Genomic DNA, 23,881 nt, shown 5'->3' with positions numbered 1-23,881 from the left:
AATGTAACGTAGCAGTGTATGCGTAGAGCATTTATAAAATGGAAATATATAACAATACTATGATTTGGAGGAAGTTTTTTATGTTGTCATTTATAATTCGTCAATTACTTTCACGCTTTTCCACATTAGGCGAACATTCACAGAATATTTTCTGTAGTACTTAAATATTTAATAACAAACAGGAAAATTTGAGATTCAGAAGAAAACAGTCTCAGATATTTTGCAAACACCGTTGTATGAAGATTCTTATAAGCTTTTTCAAAAATATTGTATTTTAATATGAGTTATAGATCACTCAAAGCGTGTAAAGCGACGAATAAATATATAATAAATAGACATACAAACATTATTACAAATAGTAAAATTGGCCGTTAAATGCGATGAGGCACAATGAATCATATGCTCTTTATGCAGCTCTAAGAAACAAGAGCCAAAAGACACTTTTTGTAGTGGCCGGAACAATCACCCTGTAAAATTAACTCAAGCAGTAGATACGTCTATTTATAAACAAAGATATTTTTCTACTGAATATACTAACGGATATAAAGTCTTCCAATGATTCATTATAATGCTCTCTGAATACTTCTTTGATCTCCCCCATATCCACCTCGCAACGAGTAACAACCAGTCTAATCAAACGATCGTCGTCTGTGCCAAGACCCTTCATGCTCTTGTATAATTGTTCAGCGAAGAAACCGGGTCTATTTATCACGCACTTCACTGTTATAGAATTTGTTTAATGTTAATATATTATTATTAATTTTAAATTGTCATGTACTAATTACCATACATACCAATTGCCAGAAGGCCTTTCTTAATATCACCCGAGAACTCGTTCTCGATAGCAATCTCAATAGCGTGCCCGGTTATATTCTCGTATTCTTGGAATATCTGTCTCAATTGTGGCACGTTTCTTTGAACGAGAATTGCGTTGAACGTTGATTCATCAGTTCCAAAACGGAGTTCACCTAAAAAAAATTGAAAATAATTATCTAGTATATTTGAATGATGTCATAATTGTTTTACATAGGAAACTACGTACCGGCTCTAAGAAGTTCTTTAGCATCCTCTATCGCAGCTGCCGGATCTACGTCGAATGACTCATCTCTGTTGGCACAACATAACGATACCATTAACCGTTTGAAGTTTCCCGATGTGTCATTTCTCAAGTCATCCTCCAATGATCTTCCATATACTAAATAAAGTTGGAATTCCCAATAAAATGATAATACACATCATAAATCATTAACGTAAGAGGAACGTACTTGCTTCGTAAGCCTGTTTAATTATACGAATCTCGTGATTAGACATGGTGCACAGAACTTCGATAAGGACGCATTCGTCGGTACCGATACCGGACATTGCGTCATGCAATTCTTTGGCATAAAACTGTGGTAATGGCATCATCATAGCAAGAACTAATTTTTCGAAGTTGCCCGAAGTTTCGGACTTCAAATCTTTTATCAAATCCTGCGCAAAAGAAACTTCAATCAATCTTTTTCTGTACTTTTCATTGAACTTAAACTTTTATTTACCTTTCCATATAATGTTTTAAATTGAACGGCAATTTCTTGGCGTTGTAGATTGCTACGGTTGGCAAGCACATTAATGATAGCCTTCTCATCTGTACCAAAACCTTTCATTGCCTTCCTTAAAACTTCGGCATCTGCTCTGGCATCAAACTCTCCATATGGTACAACTGTTGGGGACAACTATATTACAAACAAACAATCATTCATGTATATTTTTAATAAACGAGCAACTATTTAGGCATAGCAGGTGTTTTGTACAATGCAGCTTTTTACACATCTTTCTTTTATCTCACCTTAGGCGCAAACTGATTTCTCCGGGGGGCTGGGGCTGGGTGAGGTTGATAAGGAGTACCTCCATGTGGAGAATAAAATCTTGCACCCTGCCCCCCAGAATAGCTTTCACCTTGAAAGGGGCCTGAATTATTTGAGTAAGTATTAGAAGTGGAGGTGTAAGGAGAAGGTCTATTAAAACATTCTTTTTCATCTGGTGCAGTCTGAAGATTTGGGTACAAATCAAAATTTTGCTGTTGTGGATATGCAGAATGTTGACCAGAATACAATTGCTGTGTTAGCTGAGGTGGATAGGAGGAAGTAGATTGTACCATAGGTTGAGGAGAAGCTCCTGGTGCTGGAGGAGGACACTGGCCAGGCATAGGATGGCTGGGTTGCATTGGATAAGGTGTTGAAGGGTAAAGAGAATAAGGCTGTGGCATTCCAAAAGATACTGCTGGAGCATTTGTAAAACCTAAGTTGCCACTTTGAGGATAAGGTGAAGCACTGGGGGCAGAGGCAGCACCAGGGGCAGAAGGTGTACCAGGTGGAGCCCCAAACGATGTTGGTGGTGGTGCATGTCCCGGAAACTGAACGACTGGTGGTCCCTTTGATACCCAGGTGCAAAATTAAAAACAATAGAATCACACTTTTTTTGCACACCTTCTAATTAACAAATCTCTCTACTTTATTACATCATAAAGATATGAATCAAACAACGACAAAAAAAAAAACAATATTTAGAAAAAATAATTGTACTCACTTGATAACCGTAACTCATTGTGTTCGTTTCGTTGAAAAAATCACTGAGCGCAAAAATCTGTAATTAACGAATGTTTATTCTAATTAAGTAAAAGAAAAGGGTGTTTCGTTGGCACTTTGACGAGTGTAATAATAAAAAACGATGTGAAAAAGAAAACAATATGATTGGAGACGCCCAACAAAAGATAACAGAGTAAATTGTATATTTGCGCATTAGTTATGAAACAATGACAAACAATTGTGTTGGTCTAAGCTTTATACCAAACTCTATTCACATCGTCGATCAAATTTTAGAGCTTACCTAAGCTTTCACGGAACCGTGTTCTATAGATATTGGTAGATTTTACTTCCAAAATGTGTGCGTAACTACACTTCAAGTAAAAGCAGATGTCACGAATCCAAGTTTAAGTGAAACCTTCTTTCGGCGGAAGCTGCAGTAGGAAACGATAAAGAATAGTCGTTTACCGGTTGCTGACGTCACGTTTTGCTGACGTAAATGTGTGTCGAGACAAATTGCTAAGTTCGAAGTGCGCATGTGCAGCACAATGGCGGTAATATTAAACGGAACTCAAACATTTCGAAACAGAACTACACTCTGTTCAAAATAAAAGTAACCTCGCTCTCGGACCGATTTTCGTCTGTTCTGTGCAGTTCCCACTACTACCTACCGATGTGATGCATTTAGCCGGACAAAATAAAAATATCAATATTTAGGGAACGATCTAAATCATTTAAATTCTTAAAAGACATTGTAAAGTACCTAATTTTATTAGAATCATCTTAATTGCTAGGGTAAATAATGCTGTGTATGTATTCAGTCATAAACTTGGTATAGGTTTCTGTGACGCAAAATATCTGAGCAGTAGTTTGTGAATATTGATTAAATGTTAAGAAATTTTCATATTTAGTGTAAAATATTGAAATTGAAAATATCTCTTCAACGAATAGTTTGTCTGCATTAAAAATAATTTCTTTAAAACTTTCGAAAGTACTTGTACCTATTTATACGCTCGCCACTGTTCGCACTAATTCAAAGGTGAAACTTTTTTATTTTGACCTTTTTTTAATTAAACTGGTAGTAACGTATTTATGAAATATTTCTGATTAAAATGATAATATATATAATTTGGATTATATTTAGGTATTTACTCATTACTTATTATTATTTATCAAGTAAGCAAATATGCTCCAAATTATATCGTGTTTGGTATCATTTTAATCAGAAAAATGTGACAAATATGTTGGTAAAAATTTCATTCGTTACAAATTAAAAATAAGAAAGTTTGATTTTTGAGTTAAAGGTCTCAGCTTATTCGTTTGTCCTCAACTACTGTAATACAGAGAACGTTCCAGAAAAAATATTAAAGATTTTCAGAGATAAAATTATGTATTGCAGCTACAAACTTACTGAAAGATGGGCGGGAAGCAATCCGACAAAAGAACAATTTTTAACGCATAGAGTGTCGCATGATTAGAAAAAGAAATAAAATTTGAAGAATTACAAAACGGTATGGAAGAAAATCAGAATAGATCTTCAAATTCTTTATGTGGTCGTAAGAAATATTCTTTTAACGATAGCAGCAATAAGACCAAAAAGAGAACAATACAAAAGTAAATAGAGAATTAATTATATCACCGTGTATATGAAAGCGTCACGCCTGGAACAGTAGACGGAGAGCGTAGCAGAGGGTAAGACGGAAAAAAACGTAGGTGGTAAGTGTCCCATGCGCGAAGCGAGGTTACTCTTATTTTGGACAGAGTGTAGCTGTACAAAGATGTATTTTTTTTTTTAATTTTATTTCACCATGGTAAAGATTAAACGTATTGTTCACTTTGTATGATCATTAAAGTCATTTATACCAACGCACACACGAACGTGATTCGCACAAAGCTAGCGTCATCTAACAACAAGTTATTGCTTTCACGATATATCTTCGCTTAGAGTATGGGCGAAACGCAGAATACGACGGATCCGAACTCGGCGCTTAATAATTTACAGAATGTGCCCGTAAACTTTTTTTTTTTTTTTCACAAAATTATGTGCACGTGTCGACGAACTGTCGCTATAATATAAGTATGTTATAGGTATTAATTTGTAAGGATTAAATTGTCAATGTCGAGTGTTTGAGAAAATTAAAAAAAAAAGAAGACATTTTCGTCTGTTCTGCTGATTCAACGAAGAAGACGTTTACAATTCTGTGTTCGACATAGTCATAATACATTTTTCATTTTAATGCGTATTTTAACGTTGTTTGACTAGAAGATAATACATCGAATGCGCATGGCCTTCGAACTATTCTTCTCGAGCAACAAGGGCGGAAATATTTAACCTCTTGGATCGACTTTCGATAATTAAAAATCTCTGTCGCTCAGAGACTTAATCCTATATCACTTGCGTTACTTTGGTAATCAATGTTGCATATATTAAGATACAGCTTGAAAAGGTCTGCTATAGTTTTAAAATAGCTTTCTAGTCTTTGCGTTTAATATACCTTGACTTTCATCGTTAATCATCTAAGAATTGAACGAACGACATTTTCTTTCATATTCTTATTGGAGACCTTTTGAAACGTTTCGTTATATTTCATTTATTTCTCCTACCTACGCATGCATTCGATATGAATTTACGTTCGACGACTAAAGTCCTTTCTGTCGCACGAACTATATAACAATTGTTATTATTTTTTACGAAATTCACGAAGTCCATGAAAAACCGGCACGTCTAATATCTTTAAGCACCAATGTTTCATTTCTTTTCTGTTCTTTTTTGTTCATTCATGACTGGCTATTTCATAATACATTATAATACGCACATATAAACAATCATAAACTGAGCAAGACATAATATAAATGACTAAGAGTAAAGGAATGACTAACATAAGGATCCTAACTATAAGTATTTAACAGAATCATGTTTGACATAAACATTAAAATAATTTCAAATTCGTGTACATTTAAATAAATGCCATCTCGCAAAAAATAACTCTCGTTCGTTGTCTAATACAGGATAGAATTATTGCACTGCAAGGGTAACGTAGTCTAAAACAATATTTTGTACAGGATGTTCCAAAATTATTTGTCGTGATTTTTGGAGATAATTCTATAACTTCCGATCAGTGGAGATCTGTGAATTGATCTTGAGCATGATTTTCAAGGTCAAATATTTTTGCATGCACCATATTCTACTCATCGCGAGAACAAAATGTGTCAAAAGAATCATGGGTCGCAACTCAACCGCTCTCTTGAAAAATAATGTTATATTTTCAATAATTTTGTTGCAATAGATGGCATGAAACAACAAATTAAAAGGAGCTATTTAAATGTGAGTGCTGAAGAAATGAATAATATAATGAAAAATGTAAAAAACCGCATAAGAAAGTGTTTAGAATGTAATGGTGGAACGTTTGAGCATTTGTTGTAAATGTTAAAAAAATGTTAAATATTTCGAAAAGTATCGAGTTTTTCATGATTTTACTTTCATACTTTTTTATTCAGAATAGCACGAGGCATCAATTCATGTCAAAATTCGTAGGCTTCTTCCATTTTAAAAACAAGTGCAATTGCATTTTGCAACTGTACCGATGCACTCCTCTACAAATTTTTTCTATCTTCAATAGAAACAGAGTTATAAGCTGCCCTGTATGTGTAATACTCACGCAAAAATTGAAAAATTTTTGTAGTTTTATTTTAATATTCTATTGTGTAGTTTTGAAATAAATATTGTTTGTTTGCACTTTGTGTATCTAGGCTCCCACCGATCCGAAGAATCACGATAGAATCACCTCCCAAAGCCATCACAAATAATTTTTGAACACCCTATACAATGATAAGTATAAAAGGTAACTTTCATTCATCCTATTCTATCGAAGACAATAAACGCTATTTACTGTATGGCTCTTTGAAAAGAAAATATATCTATTGGTCATACATCAGACTTAGGGTACACAGAGACAAAGAATAATTATTTTGCAAAGCGAAACAGAAGATAATGCAAGACATGGTACTAAACAGTAACGTCTTTTTCCATTACAGTTTTCTTATTTCTTATGCGTAATATCCTCGCTTTCAACCGAATCATTCATCCCATATTAATTGGTCATTGGCCTACAACAATACGTACTAATCATTGTAACAACTAAAAACCTAATATAAAAAATAACTATTAACGCTATGCTATACAGAGCCATACTTTTGCAAAGAAGTTAGATTAGATTTTATTTTGAACTTGCTTTCAGAAAAAGACTGTACATTATTCCAAATTTATTGATCCCTCAATGTCACAGTAATCTTCACAATTTCAACATTGTACGGAAATGTGACCTTGAGGCGCCAAATGATTTTAAACAAGCTATAGAACCATCCTCGCACTTTTTTGAGAACTAATAAAAACGAGAAAGAAAAAAATAATCACTACGCCGACCGTACTTTACAATACTTCAGGCACTGAATCACTTTTTGTTTTGTCATACTTATGAATGATTAAAATCAAATCGAACTCGAAGAGAATGCAGTAGCAAATACTTTCAACATCATACTATCTGCTGTTTCAATTTAACCAGGTTCGTTTCACCGTACAGTTTCATGTTTAGCGGCGCGCTAGGTTCGTTCTTCTTCGTCTGTGTGTGCCACGCGAGCACCCTGGTGCAATTATCAGCCAAGAACTCGATGTCCTTTGGCTCAAACGGCACCAAACTTTTCAGAAAACCGTCCTCTTCGTAACCAGCCTTGAATGGCATGGTAGCGTTTGGCCTCTGGAGTAGGAACTTCACGCTCACAGCGAAACCTGCCATATCGACTGGGAACTTTCTACCGGCAATCCAACCGTCGTAAAATCCAACAAATTTACCATTCTTAATGATAGGTGAACTTAAACCAAATTTCGTGCACAGGCCCACGGGGAACATGGAGACGCGTTTCGTCTTGCGTATCTGAAATATATAATCTTTATGTGAGTTTAAACAATCTAATGACATTCAATGAGAGATCGTGATCAGAGTGGAACGTATATGTCTGACTTGAATACTCAAACAAAAATTAATCACAATTTAGTATCCATTACAGACGCGAGGATAAATAACAACTTAAAAGAAAATAATAATAATTCGGTCACGAAGGGGTTAAGCAAAAAGATCGAACAGAGTTATCATAATATAGAGCAAAAAATTTATATGTGTTTATTTTAATACCTCATCAAATAGGGCTATATCGTACGTATTGTCATCGTCGGCGAAATAAAAAACGCCGTTTGTCGCGTTCGCCCTGATCCACTGTAAGCCACGGTTCCTATTAGACACGCCTCGTGGTTTGGCACCCTTTTTCTGCTTGTACTTCTCGGGCATCGGGGCTGCAAGCAAGGGAAGGTACAAAAGCATGTGTGACACGTCCAATATAAATTAGCTCGCGCCAAAGGCTGACACGATTGCCCGGTTCGGGAGAGACCGCGCTCCACGGTTACATATTTAAATGCGGGCAGCCGGCCGGCAAAATCAATAAAACGCTTTTTCATCGGGACCTTTGCGGCCGTTCCAATTAATCCACCGTCCGAGAACAGATCATCGATCAACGAAATTAATTTTCACCGAAACATTTTTACACCGTAACTCGTGTAAAGGCTTAGTTTTGATGCTTTTCGAGAGTTCGAAAATTGGCTCCTTTTATGGGCTGGGGTATAACGTGTGTCGAACCCGTGACCTGTTTGAATTTATACATGCGTTCATCTCTGGAATACACACGCACGCGCGCGAAATTTTTGTTTATTTTTTTCGTATTACAAAATTATTTGTATTTAACACTTTCACACTTTACTCAATTTTAATGAGTAATACGGTAGTCCAAGTGTTAAATCTACTAAATAAAGAAAATTTTAACGATGAAACCATTTTACCTATTCTGCCAAAAATTGTCCCAAGAATCAAGAAATCATCCATGATTTACCAGTAAGATGCTCAAACTTGAGTCCCGTTCGCTCCAGAAGCCTTGTGACTTGTTTGGTGGTGACGGTCGCGTCCTCGATAACGAGCCAGTGAACATTCTTCACCAGCATCAAAGTGTGCGACATCCTGGTGAGTTCTGGAATCTGTTCCGGTCTGCGATACGTCGGTGTGATTATATACAGCGGTTCTAGCGTTTCGTTGAACTTAATCAATAGCTTCTGTTCTCTCGACAATTCATTTTTAGCTGGTGGTTCTAAGCGTTGCACGATCTTCGAATTGTTCTCGGACAATTCAAGGATATTCTTGTGCAAATGATTCACCAGCTCCTGCACCAACATCGACGCCGTGTCTGGACTTAGCCCATTCGCTTCTTGAACCCTGCGCACGACACTTTTGATCTACAAATAGAAAGAGAACGTTTCAAAGAAGTCGACATGGCTGAATAGAGGTAAAGAAGATTTGATCTCTTAATGCTTTACCATTTCAGTGTTGAAGTCAGTCAACTGATCGAATCCCACGCCAGTGGACAAATGATACTGGTAAAACACCACGAACACACCTATCAAGACTATCATCCCCATTTTCATGGATGGCCTCATCATACCAAGACCTGGAATTACAGTTTCATTTTAATACATAGAATAGATTTTACAGAAAACAATGTTCTATTAGCTTCAGAGACTTGCGATATAAGGCTAGAGAATTGCAGAGGAAGAGAAATGTACCATCAAGTTACTCAAAAGATCTCCGTTGCGAGGCAATTAACGTGAGAAAACCTCGGTCTGGCGAATTATCATTGTAAAATTCATTAGTCACATTGGACCGTGAGATCAAGGTAGCGAACTCACATCGGTACGCAAGAAACCCTCTTGATCGACGTGATAACGACAATGTAATATTCAATTAAGACCGAACGGACGGACTAGCGACAATGAGTTCACAACTTTTTGTGTATTTCTTATGACATGTCGTCCCATCTACGATATACCCTTAACCTATCGTTACCAATCAAAAAATAGACTCGCGTTCCAACACACATGACGACTGACGAACTATAATTGATAAAAGCGATAATAGAGAGACACTATTAGATATTCTTATCGAGCATTTTGGCTAAGGTAGTTTCGTTTCAATCGTCATGCAGTTACAAATAAATAGTCACACGTCACACAACCAAGATATTCTTATTTAAACACATGTTATCCTATTCTATCAGCATATACTTCGAACAAGCTTCGCTGACCTTAACCTGTCGAACCAGCACCGGCATTATCCGGTATGTAATTCGAATATAATTTTCGAAATCGAGTCAGCGCGCCGGAACAATGTTAATCTTTCTAATAATTGAAGATAATGAAATGTTTAATGAAAATAAGACGTATATGTAATATATATGATCCAAAATGATTAATTTAACAACTAAATGAACCGAGGAGTTTACAATGCGTTTTCGTGTACCAAATGCCATTATAAAAAGGGAACGATAAGATACCCGACTTCCGGCGATACGCGTGCTCCTTTATACGGGTAGGATCATGAAAAATGTTCGCGTTATTAAACTTAACGCACAATGTACGTGACATTTTATGGTTCCATTGGTACAACACATTTACCTCGCTTGGAATGTAAATAAATTGCCATGATTTCGCAAATGTTACTTAATCAGTCACCTCTATACCGTTCTTATTGAATCGTTCAATGAAAAAAAAACGATCGACGATGAATTGCACGATCTCATTCAGTACCTTGAGGTATATTTGAAAACACCTCTGAGTAATATCGTATGGTTCATAGCAATTCATGTTACGTAACTGATAGCTTTGATCGTCTGAACAATCATAGAACAAGACAAAGTACATATGTCGGAGTAAAAAATTAGATTCCATCAGGGGGTGTAATTAAACACTGAGATATTTCGTAAAAACAGAAATAACGAACATCAGTCACGTAGGATTTCCAGAAAATAATTCAATTTGTATAATGTTGAAAACCTTCCAATTACGGATAAGGATGTTTATATAGATGTTCGTCATTAAAGAGACCAAACTAAGTCGAATATCTCACGAATACTCTGTAAAATGATAAGACACAGTAAGTACAAACAAGAAAATCCGGTTGTTACGTTACACAATCTACAATGACGGAAGCATTTACCAAATATAACGTAGGTGAATGGGTCCTAATGAAAAATAGCTGATAAAAAACGTGTGTCACGTGTCGGCTAATTGTAGATAAACATCAGCACGGCGGAAATAACATTCGCTTGTTTTCAACAATTCCGCCGATCAATGATGCTATTGCTCGCAATTGCGTTTTAAAATTTATCGCAAAGTGGTCTATCGGTCGCTTTACCACTTAGAAAGTGATACAAATTTAGTGACCACATACCACCCTGTATATTTCTACTAATTGGTATTTAACTTTCTTTCTTGATCAAACGTCAGTATATTTCCTCCTGTTTTCGAATAGGATCAAATCCGAAGTTTCGTTCAATTGTCATTTCGTTTTTGACATTTTTTCTAGCGAAAAAAAATATTGAAAAGAAAATATATATTTTTAGGAATGAATACATTAACGGTTAAGGGCCACTCGGGCAGCCGTTTCGCGAGTAAAATTGCTCTTTTTTGCTCCGAGCAAAGCTGAGAGCAGCAGCTGGAGCAAATTATGTTGACAGTTGTAAATGAAGTGGGGAACAACGGTAGCGGTGGGAGTGTAGGATCGTAGGTAGCCACGTGTTGGTACGTTCGTGAGGCATTTCATACCATTGGTTATTCTTTTCAGCACGTGGCTACCTTCGAAGCATGGTTCCGAGAAGGATCGTTGTTCAAGTAGGTGTAGTCTACTGTTCCAATATCGCTGCATTCTCCCGTTTGTCTGACCACTGCACATAGAGCAACTTCGTGAGCGGTCCTGCATTAGAGTATTAGTAACGGTTAACCTATAAAATGTTTTGTTGGTATTATTTTTATTATTATTAAATAGGAGAAATAAGAAATAAGAAAAAAAAGAAATAATGATCGTATATACTATACACGTTGTGTATAGTAATCGTATTTCGTCCTGGCCCGTCACCATTACCCATTGACGGCGATGTGGAAGGATGTTTTCGATGATAACACGCCAGTTTACTTGAACAACTGGGAAACCGCGAATTGGACGGATCAACTCTGCGTATATTCATCCATAGGATAAATTACGACTTGTTACCTCGGTTGGTATAATTTACGGAACGAGAATACTTTTCATAAACGTTACACTCTTTTTTCCGCTTGAAATGGCACATTTATGAATTAATTAAGAAAGTAATTATTTAAATTCAAACACCTGTCGGCGTGAAAACGAATAATGCACTGATCGTATTTCTACGATGGAAGTATTTCTTTCTTCCTCTTCTTTTTTTTTTTGTAAATTGCAAGTTCTCCGTAAATATTAACATGCATCGGTTGAAAAATTATTCAAACGTTCGAAGGATAAAATATGAACGAATATCTGCTTCTTTGACACTAGAAATCACTAAATTATCACTAACCTGTATTATTCGTTAAGTTTGTAGAATTTACCAATAGGCAGGAACAAAAATTGTTCAAAGGGTTCTTGTAAATTTATCAATCAATTCGCGGAAAAATTGATTTCTTCGCAATCATGACCAGTTCCGTTCTTTCTTCAAATACATGATCAATATTCGCGCCAGAAATATAACACAGTCGATAACCATACTCGAAAGAGGAAGAGAAGAACAAGTGATTTTACCTTCAACAATTTCGTAAGAAAGGTTCCTTCCACACGCGTCACTATAAAACTGACACGATTCAAAACGAACATATCTTTTATATGTGTTCTGGGCATTATTACTCAACCACCTGGCGTTTCGTTTACAAAATTAAGTCTCGCATTTAATTAGTGTGAAAACCGTGTTATTTGAACAGAGATACGTAAAAATAACTTCTTCGTATTAACTTTGCACGAATAAATCGATTATTGAAGCAATTAAGAAATAATATTAAAAAGAAATGAGAAAAATAACGGCATGTTAAAGCTCGTAAGAATATAGGGAAATTCGAACGTGCAGCATTACATAATCAAATCAAGGAATCGCGAAATAGTCTGCTAAAGGATCGATTAGACTTAATTTAGCACCATGACAGACGTACATCACTTGCCGCAGTATCAACTTTGATCGTGTATGTAGGTCACGGAAAGCTGCAATTCTCCGACCCTTTGTTAACCCTTTCAATTTAGTGGCGCCACTCGGCACCGGCGAATTTCCGTGTACTTTTAAGCGAAATCACGTTCTTTGTTCCTAACTAGAGAGATTCCATCTAGATTCAAAGGACCTTTCGATCGTTTCTAACATGGTTTTCCCTCCTTTTCTGGTCGATAACCACGAGGGCCGTATTATCATCGCACACGATCGAACGAGTTCGACGATCATAACCTTTTCTTGATTAATCAACTTATTACGAATTTATAACATTTCTCTCTCTTTCGCTTTTGCTTTATAAATTGGATTAACAACGTAGATTTGTTCAAACAGCTTTCCACCTATCGATCGATTAAGCCGTTTTCGACATATATATCGATTCAACGAACTTGAAGATGCCCCTTTGTTAATGACAATTAAAACTCACCTGATAATCGGTGTTCATACTTCGCTGACGAGCCGTAATTGTTCCGTTCTTCTTATGTTCGTACAAGCCAGAGATTGACGCACATGTCAACGGTTGGCGCGTGCTTCACGCGACGAGAAACAATCAAACGGTAGTCAAGGTATCGTCGTTGTTTGGAGACATCGCGACAGAACACGATAAATTCCGATTGAAGTTTGACACTGGTGATTTTGTTCCGCCTGTAGTTATCTCGTCGCGACACTCAGCTAAATACGCGTATACCACACTTTATTCCCCTGTATAAACTACACGGTAATAACATTGCAGCTTCTTCACGATTCTTAACGACTAATTGTTCCTCTGAACTTGACTGTTATGTTTTGTCTGTTTAATAAATGAGTTGTTTCAAAAAGTAAATGCATTTAACAATCGTGACGGACTCTCAATGCGCGGCGGTTTTCCTGCGCGACAGATAACCTGACAACCACAGGAACCTCAAAATACGTATGTGATCATAAAGATTACTTTCTAATGCTTGATTTTACAAATTTTCAGGCTATCACGACCATGTCCAAAAAACCGCACGACGGAAGCACGTTGTCACTGACATCGTTGAACTGAGGCTGGTCCACATTTGAATACCACTGACTTCTACTTTTACCAATCTTGCAGCGCTCTGATCGTTTGGCAAACGTATTTTTAGCAAGCAGCCTCGTGCTGCTGCGAAATGTCGGCCACATGTCTGTACGCGAACCGAACGATCGTTTTTTCGTCGACCACTGTTATTAGTGTGCCTTAACGATGTGACTTATCGTTCAACATCAATTGTTTCCTTCATTAAGTGTCCATTCGTTACGTGTTTCGTTCACGGTCAGTCAACTAAAACCGGAAACTGTACACCTGACGGAAAAGCCGACGAAACGACAACGAAACAACACTCCTCCGTCGGCTGGCACCGAACTGCTCTTCGTCGCATTCCCCTTGTGCGATCCGTCTACGTTCGCATACTACCCCCACTATGTCGTTTTCAGCTGGCGCAGCAGCCGACGCCGTCGCTGCTCCTCCATATATATGCAAGTATATCGTGATATATATGTGCGTTGCACTGAATCACGTGGGAGAATGTATGTTTGACGCAGAGCTAGGTCTTTTGTATCGATCTTCGAGGAATCCCCGTGGCAACTATTTCGATCGAACAATTGGAAATCAATGCAATTTTAATATCGGATTTTTGAGCGCGTTGCATGTATCAATAGCATATGAGAAGGAGTGGAATGGGACTAGAAAAATGTAGTTAATCTTAAAATTGTAGAACGTGTAAACAATAACGCATATTAACTAGTTCAGTTGTATCAAGACGGACAATTAGAATATTTATTACTAGTTATCGATATCCTAATCTCTCAAAAGATTAGTCCTGCTGTATGAAAATTGAATTGTTATGACTGCTTTATTTTTTTCAATAACTATTATTAACTGATTAAGTTTGAACCTGTAGTTTAGAATCAGCACGTATAATTTTGAGTATAATTAACTTTGGTGACGAGAAGTCGATGGTTTTAAGTACAACCTTGTTGAAATATTCATGTAGATAAAGCAAATATAGTACGTTGACGTTATCGAGGACTCTATTCGTATGGAATCGAGTTATCGAATCGATTGATATTTCCGAATCATTATGCACTATACTCATTGTCAGCATGTCACATCAAACTGAATAAACAATAGATAAGTTCATTATTTGCAATCGTAATAAGCTTATACTGCAATCACGAAAAAGTACTCTCAGTAAAGCAAAAAAAGTTCAGCATCGCCCACGGTGTATAAACGCGGAGTTTGGTTACAAGCTATTATTTAGATAGGAATAACATGCTTCGTTGTGCGCGGTGCAACGTGACTGAAACAAACGCCACCGGTTCACCGTGACGGCGACCAAAATGAGAGGGTTAAGTCCACGTTTCAGGAGAACAGTAAAAGATTAAGCAGTAAAACTCAACATAAAATGCATTAAATTAAATTTCTAAATGCAATTTTTGCAAACTTAGTTAATCGTTAAGGTTGAGTTAGGTTACGCCTCCTATGCACATTATATTACATATTAATTTATCTATTTATAGCTTCTAACGTTACACATATACTGCATGTTCGAATGAATAATAGATAGCATAATAATAATGATAATCTGCAGTAACAGAAACTGTAGGAAGCGAAGAGGAACAAGAGTGGGGAAAAGTTTACTTGCCGGATCAGTTAATCAGTTAATAAGGCAGCTTTTTCGGTCAGGTTAAACTGTCCGTTTACGTAGCTGGAGCTATTCATTATTGTCTGTATTCGATGGTAAAGTAGACTCGACACAGAAACTGTCTCTCAACTTTTTCAGCTGCGCGACCCCATAACAAGTGAAATCGCTCGATAACCATGCTTGACAGACACCACGCGGTTTTCCCTCTCACTCTGACCGTCACGATTTCCGCTATCTCTTTCCTCGTTCCTCAGCGGCCAGAGTATTGATCCAGCCGAGCAATAGCTACGTACGGTGTGTAGTATTATAAAACGGTTGCCTACGAATCTTGAGAGGAACCGTAAACGACGTTACACGGAGTTACTGGTTTTTGGCCGTGTTCGTGTGGTCAAGACACATAATGTAGATATTACATTATGTAATAGACGTAGATGTGAGAGAAAGACTTACGGTAGTGTCAAACCATGACCTACGCTGAAACGAAGTATTCTATTAATTTACGGAGTACTTTCGAATTTTGAGTTACTTAATAATCGACAGAGGAATGTGCTCGCATTCGAATGCGATTATCGATTCGATCTAACATGACGCACGCGGAAATTGTATTAAGGTGGGAATTAGAAAGGGAAGGTTTGCTTAATTTTATGTTTTCACTTCAATATATCGTTATTCTGATCAATTGAGATATTTGAGGATTTTGAAATATTTCTTTTATTTTTTAAGTTATTTAAATAACGTTTCTCAATACTTAATTATTTATTCATGTTATTTAAATAAAGTGAACGTATATTTAACGATCGACTTGTAAATACACAGTATTAACGTATTACATAAATTACGAAATAAGTAAGTGGAAAATGGAAAGTATGGTTCTAAGTTGACTTAAACGTGACTCTGTTGTTCCTGTGTTAACATTTAAAAAGTAAAACGACTGGATTCATTGGAAATGCGAAATTCACTCTACCCTGAGAAATAAGTAATATAAAAATTCTACTTAACCTCGTATTAATCCATTTATATCAATACCATCGAAATATTAACAAGGGGGTAACGATGAGTAGAAAAATGTTACACCAAGCTACATACAAAACATTGAATTATAAAAAAAACTTAGTAACAACGCGCGTCGTTGCTATCAATACCGACACATCAGACGCGCATTTTACAGCGTTCACGACACAATGGTGCTTCTCTCTCTTCAGTCTTAAGGCGCACAATGCTGCGATGCATACAATGTAATATCATATTAAAGCTAGAGTATCGATCGTGTCCATATGATCGCCTGTTCTCAGTTTTGAGTTTATCATTATCGAAAGATCATTTCAAACCATGATTGAAAAACAATCTTCATAATGTTATTTAAAATATATCTTTGCTGTTGTGTTGTATCTTTCAATAGACTCAGAAAAGGTTTGCATGTTTAATTATCGAATAAACAATATAGTTTGGCCAGATTATTTAGAGCAAGGTAGCGAAACTATTTCACGAAATTTGTAATCTGATGAGCTTTATCGATTCAGGCGTATTACGAACGCATCCCCTTGCTTGTTCACACGATTCAACAAGCGATGCTTCCATCTCACAATTCAACATTGGACCCGCTTCGACGGACGTAGCGGTTAAAATAATCAGGACGCCAACACTTGCAGCTTCCTGGCACCAGGAACCAATCGTAGTATAGTCTTACCTGCAATGTACACTCATGCACAATTAGAATATTGTATTATATGTAACACATAATACTCTGATTTAAGTCATTACCTGGAAACAACCCATTTCGTCTACACCATCACAATGGTGTTGAGATCCACTGTTACGAGCTTCATTCTCCCCAGCACGCTTCTGTAAATACTGTTGATAGTTCTGAAAATCGTGAACAGGTGGTGGTGAACCGGCAGTGTCTCTGAGACCACTGATTCTTGAATTCTGATTCTCTTCCAAGAACGTGTCAGGATAGAAAATCTCTGCTACTAGTAAACTGGTCCATCTTGGTGATGAAAGACAGCCACCGTCTAGATAATGACACCTTGATTGCCTGTAAAAAATTATCAAATAGAAACAATTATCGTATTTTAATGAGGTAATAATTGAGCGTTTCATGTGTATTACATGCATCTGGTAACTTCAATAGTTTGTGTGAAGTAGCCTTCGTAAGGAATCTGGACCACGTAGCGCCAAACTCCTTGATAGTTCTTGGCGAACACTGGTGTCGCGTACTCCACTTTAGCCGGACAAGGGGTGGGTGGACCTGTATATTCTGGCTTCTCTTGTGGTGGTGTTCGTTGACGGTACTCTGGGGTAGAGGGCTCATCTCGACGCTCAGCTGCTGAGGTGGCCAATGGTTCCCCTTGTATGGCCTTGTACAACATGCATACCCTTTGATACAACAAAAAATGTAATTTAAGGTTTGATTTTAAAGGTGTTTTAATATCATCTTTACTGTCTGGTGACTTACACTCCTGCACCATTCTCACAAAATTTTCGACCGTTTCTGATGGTATCCAATGCGCTTTCTGAATCAGATGACCGTTTGCTTCTGCTTCGTTTTTCGTCAGTTTCAACACTGACAATAAAAAAAAATGTACAATAATGTACAATGTAAAATGTACAATAATTAGACGATTAAACTTATATATATTCACTCACGAATTTTGGGAATAAGATTGGACGGTGGCGACTTTAGGTAAGGAATCGTCAGCCTTAAGTATGGGCAACGCTTTGCTCAAAAATTTCAACGTATGATTTTTTAACAAAGCACTAAAAAGGAAAAAATACAGAAATAGAAGTATAAAACATTTATAATTTTAATTATTTTGTTAATTCACTTAATTTTTTGTTCACTTACAAAGGATACGACGATCCATTGAAATATTGATTCATGGGATTTCGCGGGATATAACCCTTATTGAGATCCCCGCAAATATTGTGTATGGACACGTAACCTTTTCCCTGTTTACCAGTGTCTGAAATTATATGTAGAGGAAAAAATTATGATTCGCCCCCAATGACGCATGACATTGAAGAAATAAGTAGCACAACTTTGAAATGCGTACCATAGCATTCTTTGTCGCCGTCTATATACGGTGGTGGCCTCACTTTAGGTGGTTCAGCGTTCGGCGACTTCACAAAGGCGTAATATCCTTCGGGGGGTTCGTTCGACTCGGTCGTCGAATCGACGTCGTTTGGTTTCAACGATTTTGTTTCTTCGTATTCGTTTGCGTGACACGAAATGCATAAAAGTATCATCTAAAAAGTCAATTTTCCGTCATATATCCTTATTTTTACATTAATCTTCTTTATTTATAATATCTTTTAATTAGTATAATTCCCCTATTGTATTGTTTATAAGATTAAGACCTTTATAACAAGTACTCTTACAATTCCCGCCAATTTATCTTTACACCTTAGTTACATATTTACCAACGTCTTGAAATCATAAAACTTCGTTAATACTATTATTACAATTTAATCTACGTATTAAATGTGACTCATGATTTATACGATTAATTACAACCACGTAAATTAAGAATACAGATAAAATATAAAGCATATGAGTGTATAAGTTAAAAAGTGTTAGTTTGACTTCTGTCAGAATCTTAACCTAAAGCAAAGAAACGCTACTACGATGTTTTGTTCATATAATAAGTTGTTAGCCACAAAAGGCAAAAGCATTATTTGCGTAGTGAAGCCGGGATCAACTACGTACAAACAACAACGCACGTTTGAACTAGCTTGTCCATGGATGATCCTCTGGCTCTAAGCGTTTCGCTCTTACAAGGCATTCCCCGTTAGTAAGATACCGCGGTGTATCGTATTCGGCCTTAACGGTACTCGGTCCACGCTCCGCGGACTATTAATACCCGAGACTATAGTCTTGTATGCTGACTGCCCCACTAAGCGTGCGCGTCTGTCGGCCGTTACATTCTTTCGGCTCTTTAACCTTCAGGAATTTCGAAGATAAAAATAGTCCTGCGTGATTATCAGACCAGAGAAACCTTTATTCACCAATTAGCCTACCACTGATCTATTCTTTACGTTCTTCGTTTTTTCCCGGGATTATTGTACAATTGTTTTAACTTGATATCGAATAATAAAGGCGTAATTCGAGGGTTAGGTGCACATAAAAGTATTCTGACTATATTATAGAGTGCAGAGCCCTCTGCTAACGAAAAAGTGTATTATAGTTATATTATGATGTATATTTACATGTTGCGTGAAAAAGATGTATAATTGAATCTTGACTGGGGAACCGGTAACCTTTCTTCTTTCTACTACCTGTTCCAGTTTGTTCGATGCAAGCAAGGATGTTCTCAGTCATTCAATACAAATACAATGATTAAAAGTGTTTATCCTTTATGGTAAGTTAATCTGGGGTGACGCTTTGTATGGCTATCAATTGAAATATTCTTTCTAATTCCGGAATTGGAGGGAAGTTTAATACATAGATCATGCTTTTTAGTTGGTACCACTTAGCGGCAGTTTTTATGAGGTATTTGTAAAAGAAAAATAAAAATAATCGTAAGATTCCGTTACAGTTTCTTCTGGCAATGAAAGCATTTTTATCTCAAAGTAAAATCATAATTAATTTTAAAGATACGTGTGCGGCAAACGTCAGTATGATTAATGATCGTTTTAATGGCGTTCGACTAATTTTTTGGCACTTCGTTGGTAGAAAATGACATTCGAAAAAACGAAAAAAGTCTACTTTTCTCGTGGTGACGTTTATTATACATTTGCGTAACGGTATTACTTTATACCGGTTCCCCGTTATTACTGTATACGGGACATTTCTATAATAAGCATTAGCTGGTGTTAGCGTAATGAATTTATTCAACTCATCCTGCTACGTTTGATTTACGATGTAGATTAGTCGTGCATATTTCGCATCCATTTCCCTATAAATACATCGATAAAGTATTTCAGGTGCTTACTGTAACCACACTTCATATTGTTAAATACTATAAAAAGAAACAAAGTTTGAACACATCCTTTTTTTAATAAAATTATGACTAGTTTAAATTAATAAAATTTGACCGATTTTGTAGAAGATATATTTCTTACATTACATATGAAAATATTTTTTCAACGATAAGAGAAGTAATACACATTGTTAATTAGAAATGTATATAATAATCTATTAATATTTTATTTTGAAAAAGTATTTTTGCAAAATAAAAAAAAGAATTTTAACTTACGATAAATGTTCGGAATTCCATTGCAGTATCCTTTTTTTTCTTCTTTGACACAGAAATAAAATGCACAGGACTCAAAACAGGAGTTCTGCCTCGGAAATGTCTCGTAACCACTCGACGGTCATAGCAAAACTGAACACATTGAACCCGCGCTATGGTATAAAGAGCCACCTGCCTTCGGTCCCGTATTCATCACCACCAAAGGCATGAACGAACTCACGTCAAAGTATGCCCTAACATACCTCAAAATTTCACCAGTTTATTCATAATTTTTCTACATCTCTTAACAACTCAAAAATACTAATAAAAATTAAAAAATTTTAATTTCAAAAATTTTTAATCAGTAAAAAAATTTGAATTTTTGAAATTCAAAAATGCTAACAGTTACATTTGAATTGTTTAAATTAATCAGTATTCAAGATGTTAAGTGCTACAAGTTAGAAAAATCAATTTAAATTACTTCAAGAATTTAACGATTGCTATTGAAATTGTTATTAAATGTAAAATTCGAATAAAGAAAAATAAGGGTGTAATTTGAAAATGTTAAAAGAACAAGCAATATTTATATCATGGCGCGGCGCGAACCGTTGCGCATGCGTACGCGCGACATATTCGTGATAGAAGTGAAGATAGCGGGAAGTGATCAAGTGAGATGAAGACACAAACAGTCAGTGTCCTTTTCGAATGAATTGTTGTTGATTACCGTTTATAACTGTCACAGCATTCCAATATAATTGCCACTTTCCAGAGACAATGCAATCGCTAAACAGGTTTTCCCTCATGATATGTTGGTTGGAAGAACGTACGTTTTTGACACTTTAATTAAATAACTGAATAATTTAATTGAACATTTTAATATCTATGTTAGAATTTCAGACTTTTTTTTTTACCATGTATAATAATTTTATTTTATTTAAAATTCTGCCATTTACAAATATATTAGAATTATTAATACAATTATAAAATTATGATTTCGCTACTTAACCTCAAAATGAATTATCCGTTTGATATCCTAAAAAACGGTATTTTTCAAATGGTTCAAAGTATTTTTTACAATTTTCCATGGAACCAGTATTTTCCAACAGCTATGTGGCCTCTTATATCGAAGAAAGATCTCGCGAGGCGAGATCAGGGCATGTCCGGAAGTGCACGTCGTCGCTATAGTAGTTGGTCAAGGCCATCAACTCATTGAACATCCTTCCACGGTGAGTACAAAGAAGAATGTGGAACGGCAACCTGTCGATCTACACATTGGCGTGCGAAGCGTATTTTTTATACTTTATACCTTTGTACATTACCATTATTATAAAATTGCAATCACAATTAGCATACTTGAACAAATGATTAAATATAAAACGCTTATTTTCTTTGAATCTCGTTTTGAGTTCAAGTTATTTAAATATAACCTTTAACTAAATAAATTAATAATTGACTTATTTACTTACACGCTTAATATTTTCTTTATGATAACTTATTGAAAAAACTAGAGATAATAAAGAACTGTGCAGTGCATGTCAAGTAAAAATCTGAACTCCCGTATTTACGACAATGGCGAGCAAAATGTATCAGGTTTACCGCTTGGAGCGCTACAGGTCATTGATTCGTAATGTAGTTGTCTCGTGTAAAGAGGCGATAGTTCTTGATGTGCTTTTAAAAAAAAACACTAACAATGACCCAATAGTATATGAGATGTAGAAAGTTTCAACAAGCTAGGAAACCCGTATTATACGTTATCGTGATCCCACATACTTAACCTTCATATTAGGATGAAATTGAACCGAATAAGTTTACCAGGATGGAACGCTAAGTATTTTAATTACGCCCTTCCTTGGAGGAAGATTAAATTACTTCGTCTCAACATGCGATAATATAATTCGAAGTACTTGGAAAATTCACATTCATCGAATAATTACAACAAATATACATTATGTTATCATTTTAATACATAACCTAGTCATTTCATTCCAGTCATTTTCTTTTTTAAATAATTTATTTCTTAACACTAATTAAAGTATAAAAAACGCATAACTTACCCGTGAATGAGATTCAACGAATGTTTTTGAATCTTCACAATGGCGTCTTCTTCAGGACAGATGGTAGAAGGTGTGATACAGAAAAACATTTTCGACACATAGTAGGATAGATGACATTTATTCCATTATTTTATCGTTATTACTTGCTACTTGAATGCTATACTCGTAATAGGTATCTATAATTATGTCGATAATTATGCGTGAATTTAAAGAATACGTGAGGTCAGCCACAAGATGTACAGCCCGTGTCAGTGTTACAATCATCGTACAGGTAAAATAATTACAGAACGAAATTTACGCTTCTTTTTAGTTTTCAATGCAAACACTCGAGTTGAGGGGGAGGGGAGAAGGGGGCGATGGCAGCTTATCAATTTCCGTTAATATATCTAATTCTTCCTTATCGATCGATCTTATAATTTACACACGCTTGAATCACCTTCTTTTCTTTCATCGCTGATAGAATTATTTTTTTCCACATGTTTCTTCTACTTTTTGCTTTAATATATCGATTTAAAGATTTTTCAACCACTATTATTTACCTGCCAACCTAACACCCTTACTTATTATAAATTCCTAATTATCTTACGAAATTGTAACGCGCAATATCGGTACACACGATACCGTTTCTTCTTCATCTGACTCCTTTCCTTTAATCACGACGAGTTAAACTCTTGCTTTGAATAATATACAAATATCATTTTTTTCTTTATTTTCTATTATCCTCGATATATCGATTCAACTCGTCGCCTGTTTATTACAATCAATTCTGCGCTAAAAAACGATCGAATACAAACTATACTGCTTTCGTCCGAAAGTTTTTGGTCTATCCTTAACGCAGCGCGTTTCTTTTAATTTTTTTTTTTTTTGCTTACATTCAAAATTTTTGTCTTCGAAATTATTTCGTAGAAAAATTCGTCACTTTTTTTTCGTTCGAATGACTTGTTTCAGTAGACGAAACGAAAAAATAAAAATAAAATTTCCTGCGAACATGTGGTTCCTACGAAAGATTTAATACTATACATTTTTAAAAGTAAACGCGGAATGTTTCGAAAAGTATCGAGATCCGAACGCGTCATTGTATCTTTAAATTCGGGCGAACACACGTTTCTTCGTATATAACGAATCATATAGTACGATAATTGTACTAAGATAAAAAACTATATAAAATGAAGAAACAAGAATTTAATCAAAATATCACCTTACATACTCATCGATCTTTTCGCTTTTTGTTTCGAAATTTTTGCGTGCAGGTGTACCCAAGTAAACCAAAAAATCTACCCGAATTCAAAAACATTTTAACCATAAAAAGA

The 23,881-nt window shown here is 35.9% G+C and overlaps 3 protein-coding genes across 5 annotated transcripts; all 3 read right to left on the bottom strand.

Annotated features, from left to right (window-relative positions):
• Positions 1-306: 306 nt before the first annotated feature.
• Positions 307-3,018, bottom strand: LOC108575138 (annexin B11-like). Of its 3 annotated transcripts, XM_017937857.1 has the most exons (9): positions 2,866-3,018; positions 2,566-2,622; positions 1,826-2,410; positions 1,536-1,712; positions 1,266-1,470; positions 1,043-1,195; positions 795-968; positions 539-720; positions 307-467 (listed from the first exon to the last, which is right to left on the bottom strand). In XM_017937857.1, exons 2-9 carry the CDS (start codon positions 2,581-2,583, stop codon positions 417-419), a joined length of 1,545 nt encoding a protein of 514 aa, XP_017793346.1. In that variant the 5' UTR covers positions 2,584-2,622; positions 2,866-3,018; the 3' UTR covers positions 307-416. The 3 variants fall into 3 exon arrangements, with proteins under 3 accessions (XP_017793346.1, XP_017793347.1, XP_017793348.1); XM_017937858.1 differs by lacking the exon at positions 1,826-2,410; XM_017937859.1 differs by lacking the exon at positions 1,826-2,410 and having other exon boundaries at positions 1,536-1,699; positions 2,866-2,886.
• A 4,075-nt stretch (positions 3,019-7,093) lies between these two features.
• LOC108575173 (galactosylgalactosylxylosylprotein 3-beta-glucuronosyltransferase P) lies at positions 7,094-13,757 on the bottom strand. Its single transcript, XM_017937899.1, is given in 4 exon segments — positions 7,094-7,492; positions 7,751-7,908; positions 8,499-9,107; positions 13,126-13,757. Coding segments are annotated over 3 exon segments (1,158 nt in total). The 5' UTR covers positions 9,100-9,107; positions 13,126-13,757.
• Positions 13,758-16,925: 3,168 nt separating this feature from the next.
• LOC108575237 lies at positions 16,926-20,562 on the bottom strand. The gene is made up of 8 exons (XM_017937980.1): positions 20,542-20,562; positions 18,400-18,592; positions 18,192-18,309; positions 17,993-18,103; positions 17,802-17,909; positions 17,456-17,722; positions 17,108-17,381; positions 16,926-17,033 (listed from the first exon to the last, which is right to left on the bottom strand). The coding sequence occupies exons 1-8, from the start codon at positions 20,560-20,562 to the stop codon at positions 16,926-16,928; spliced, it is 1,200 nt and encodes a 399-aa protein (XP_017793469.1).
• Between the last annotated feature and the right edge of the window lie 3,319 nt (positions 20,563-23,881).

This window comes from Habropoda laboriosa, unplaced genomic scaffold (assembly GCF_001263275.1).
Source record: "Habropoda laboriosa isolate 0110345459 unplaced genomic scaffold, ASM126327v1 scaffold207, whole genome shotgun sequence".
NCBI classification, from domain to species: Eukaryota; Metazoa; Arthropoda; class Insecta; order Hymenoptera; family Apidae; genus Habropoda; species Habropoda laboriosa.
This window is presented reverse-complemented; position numbering and strand designations above follow the sequence as displayed.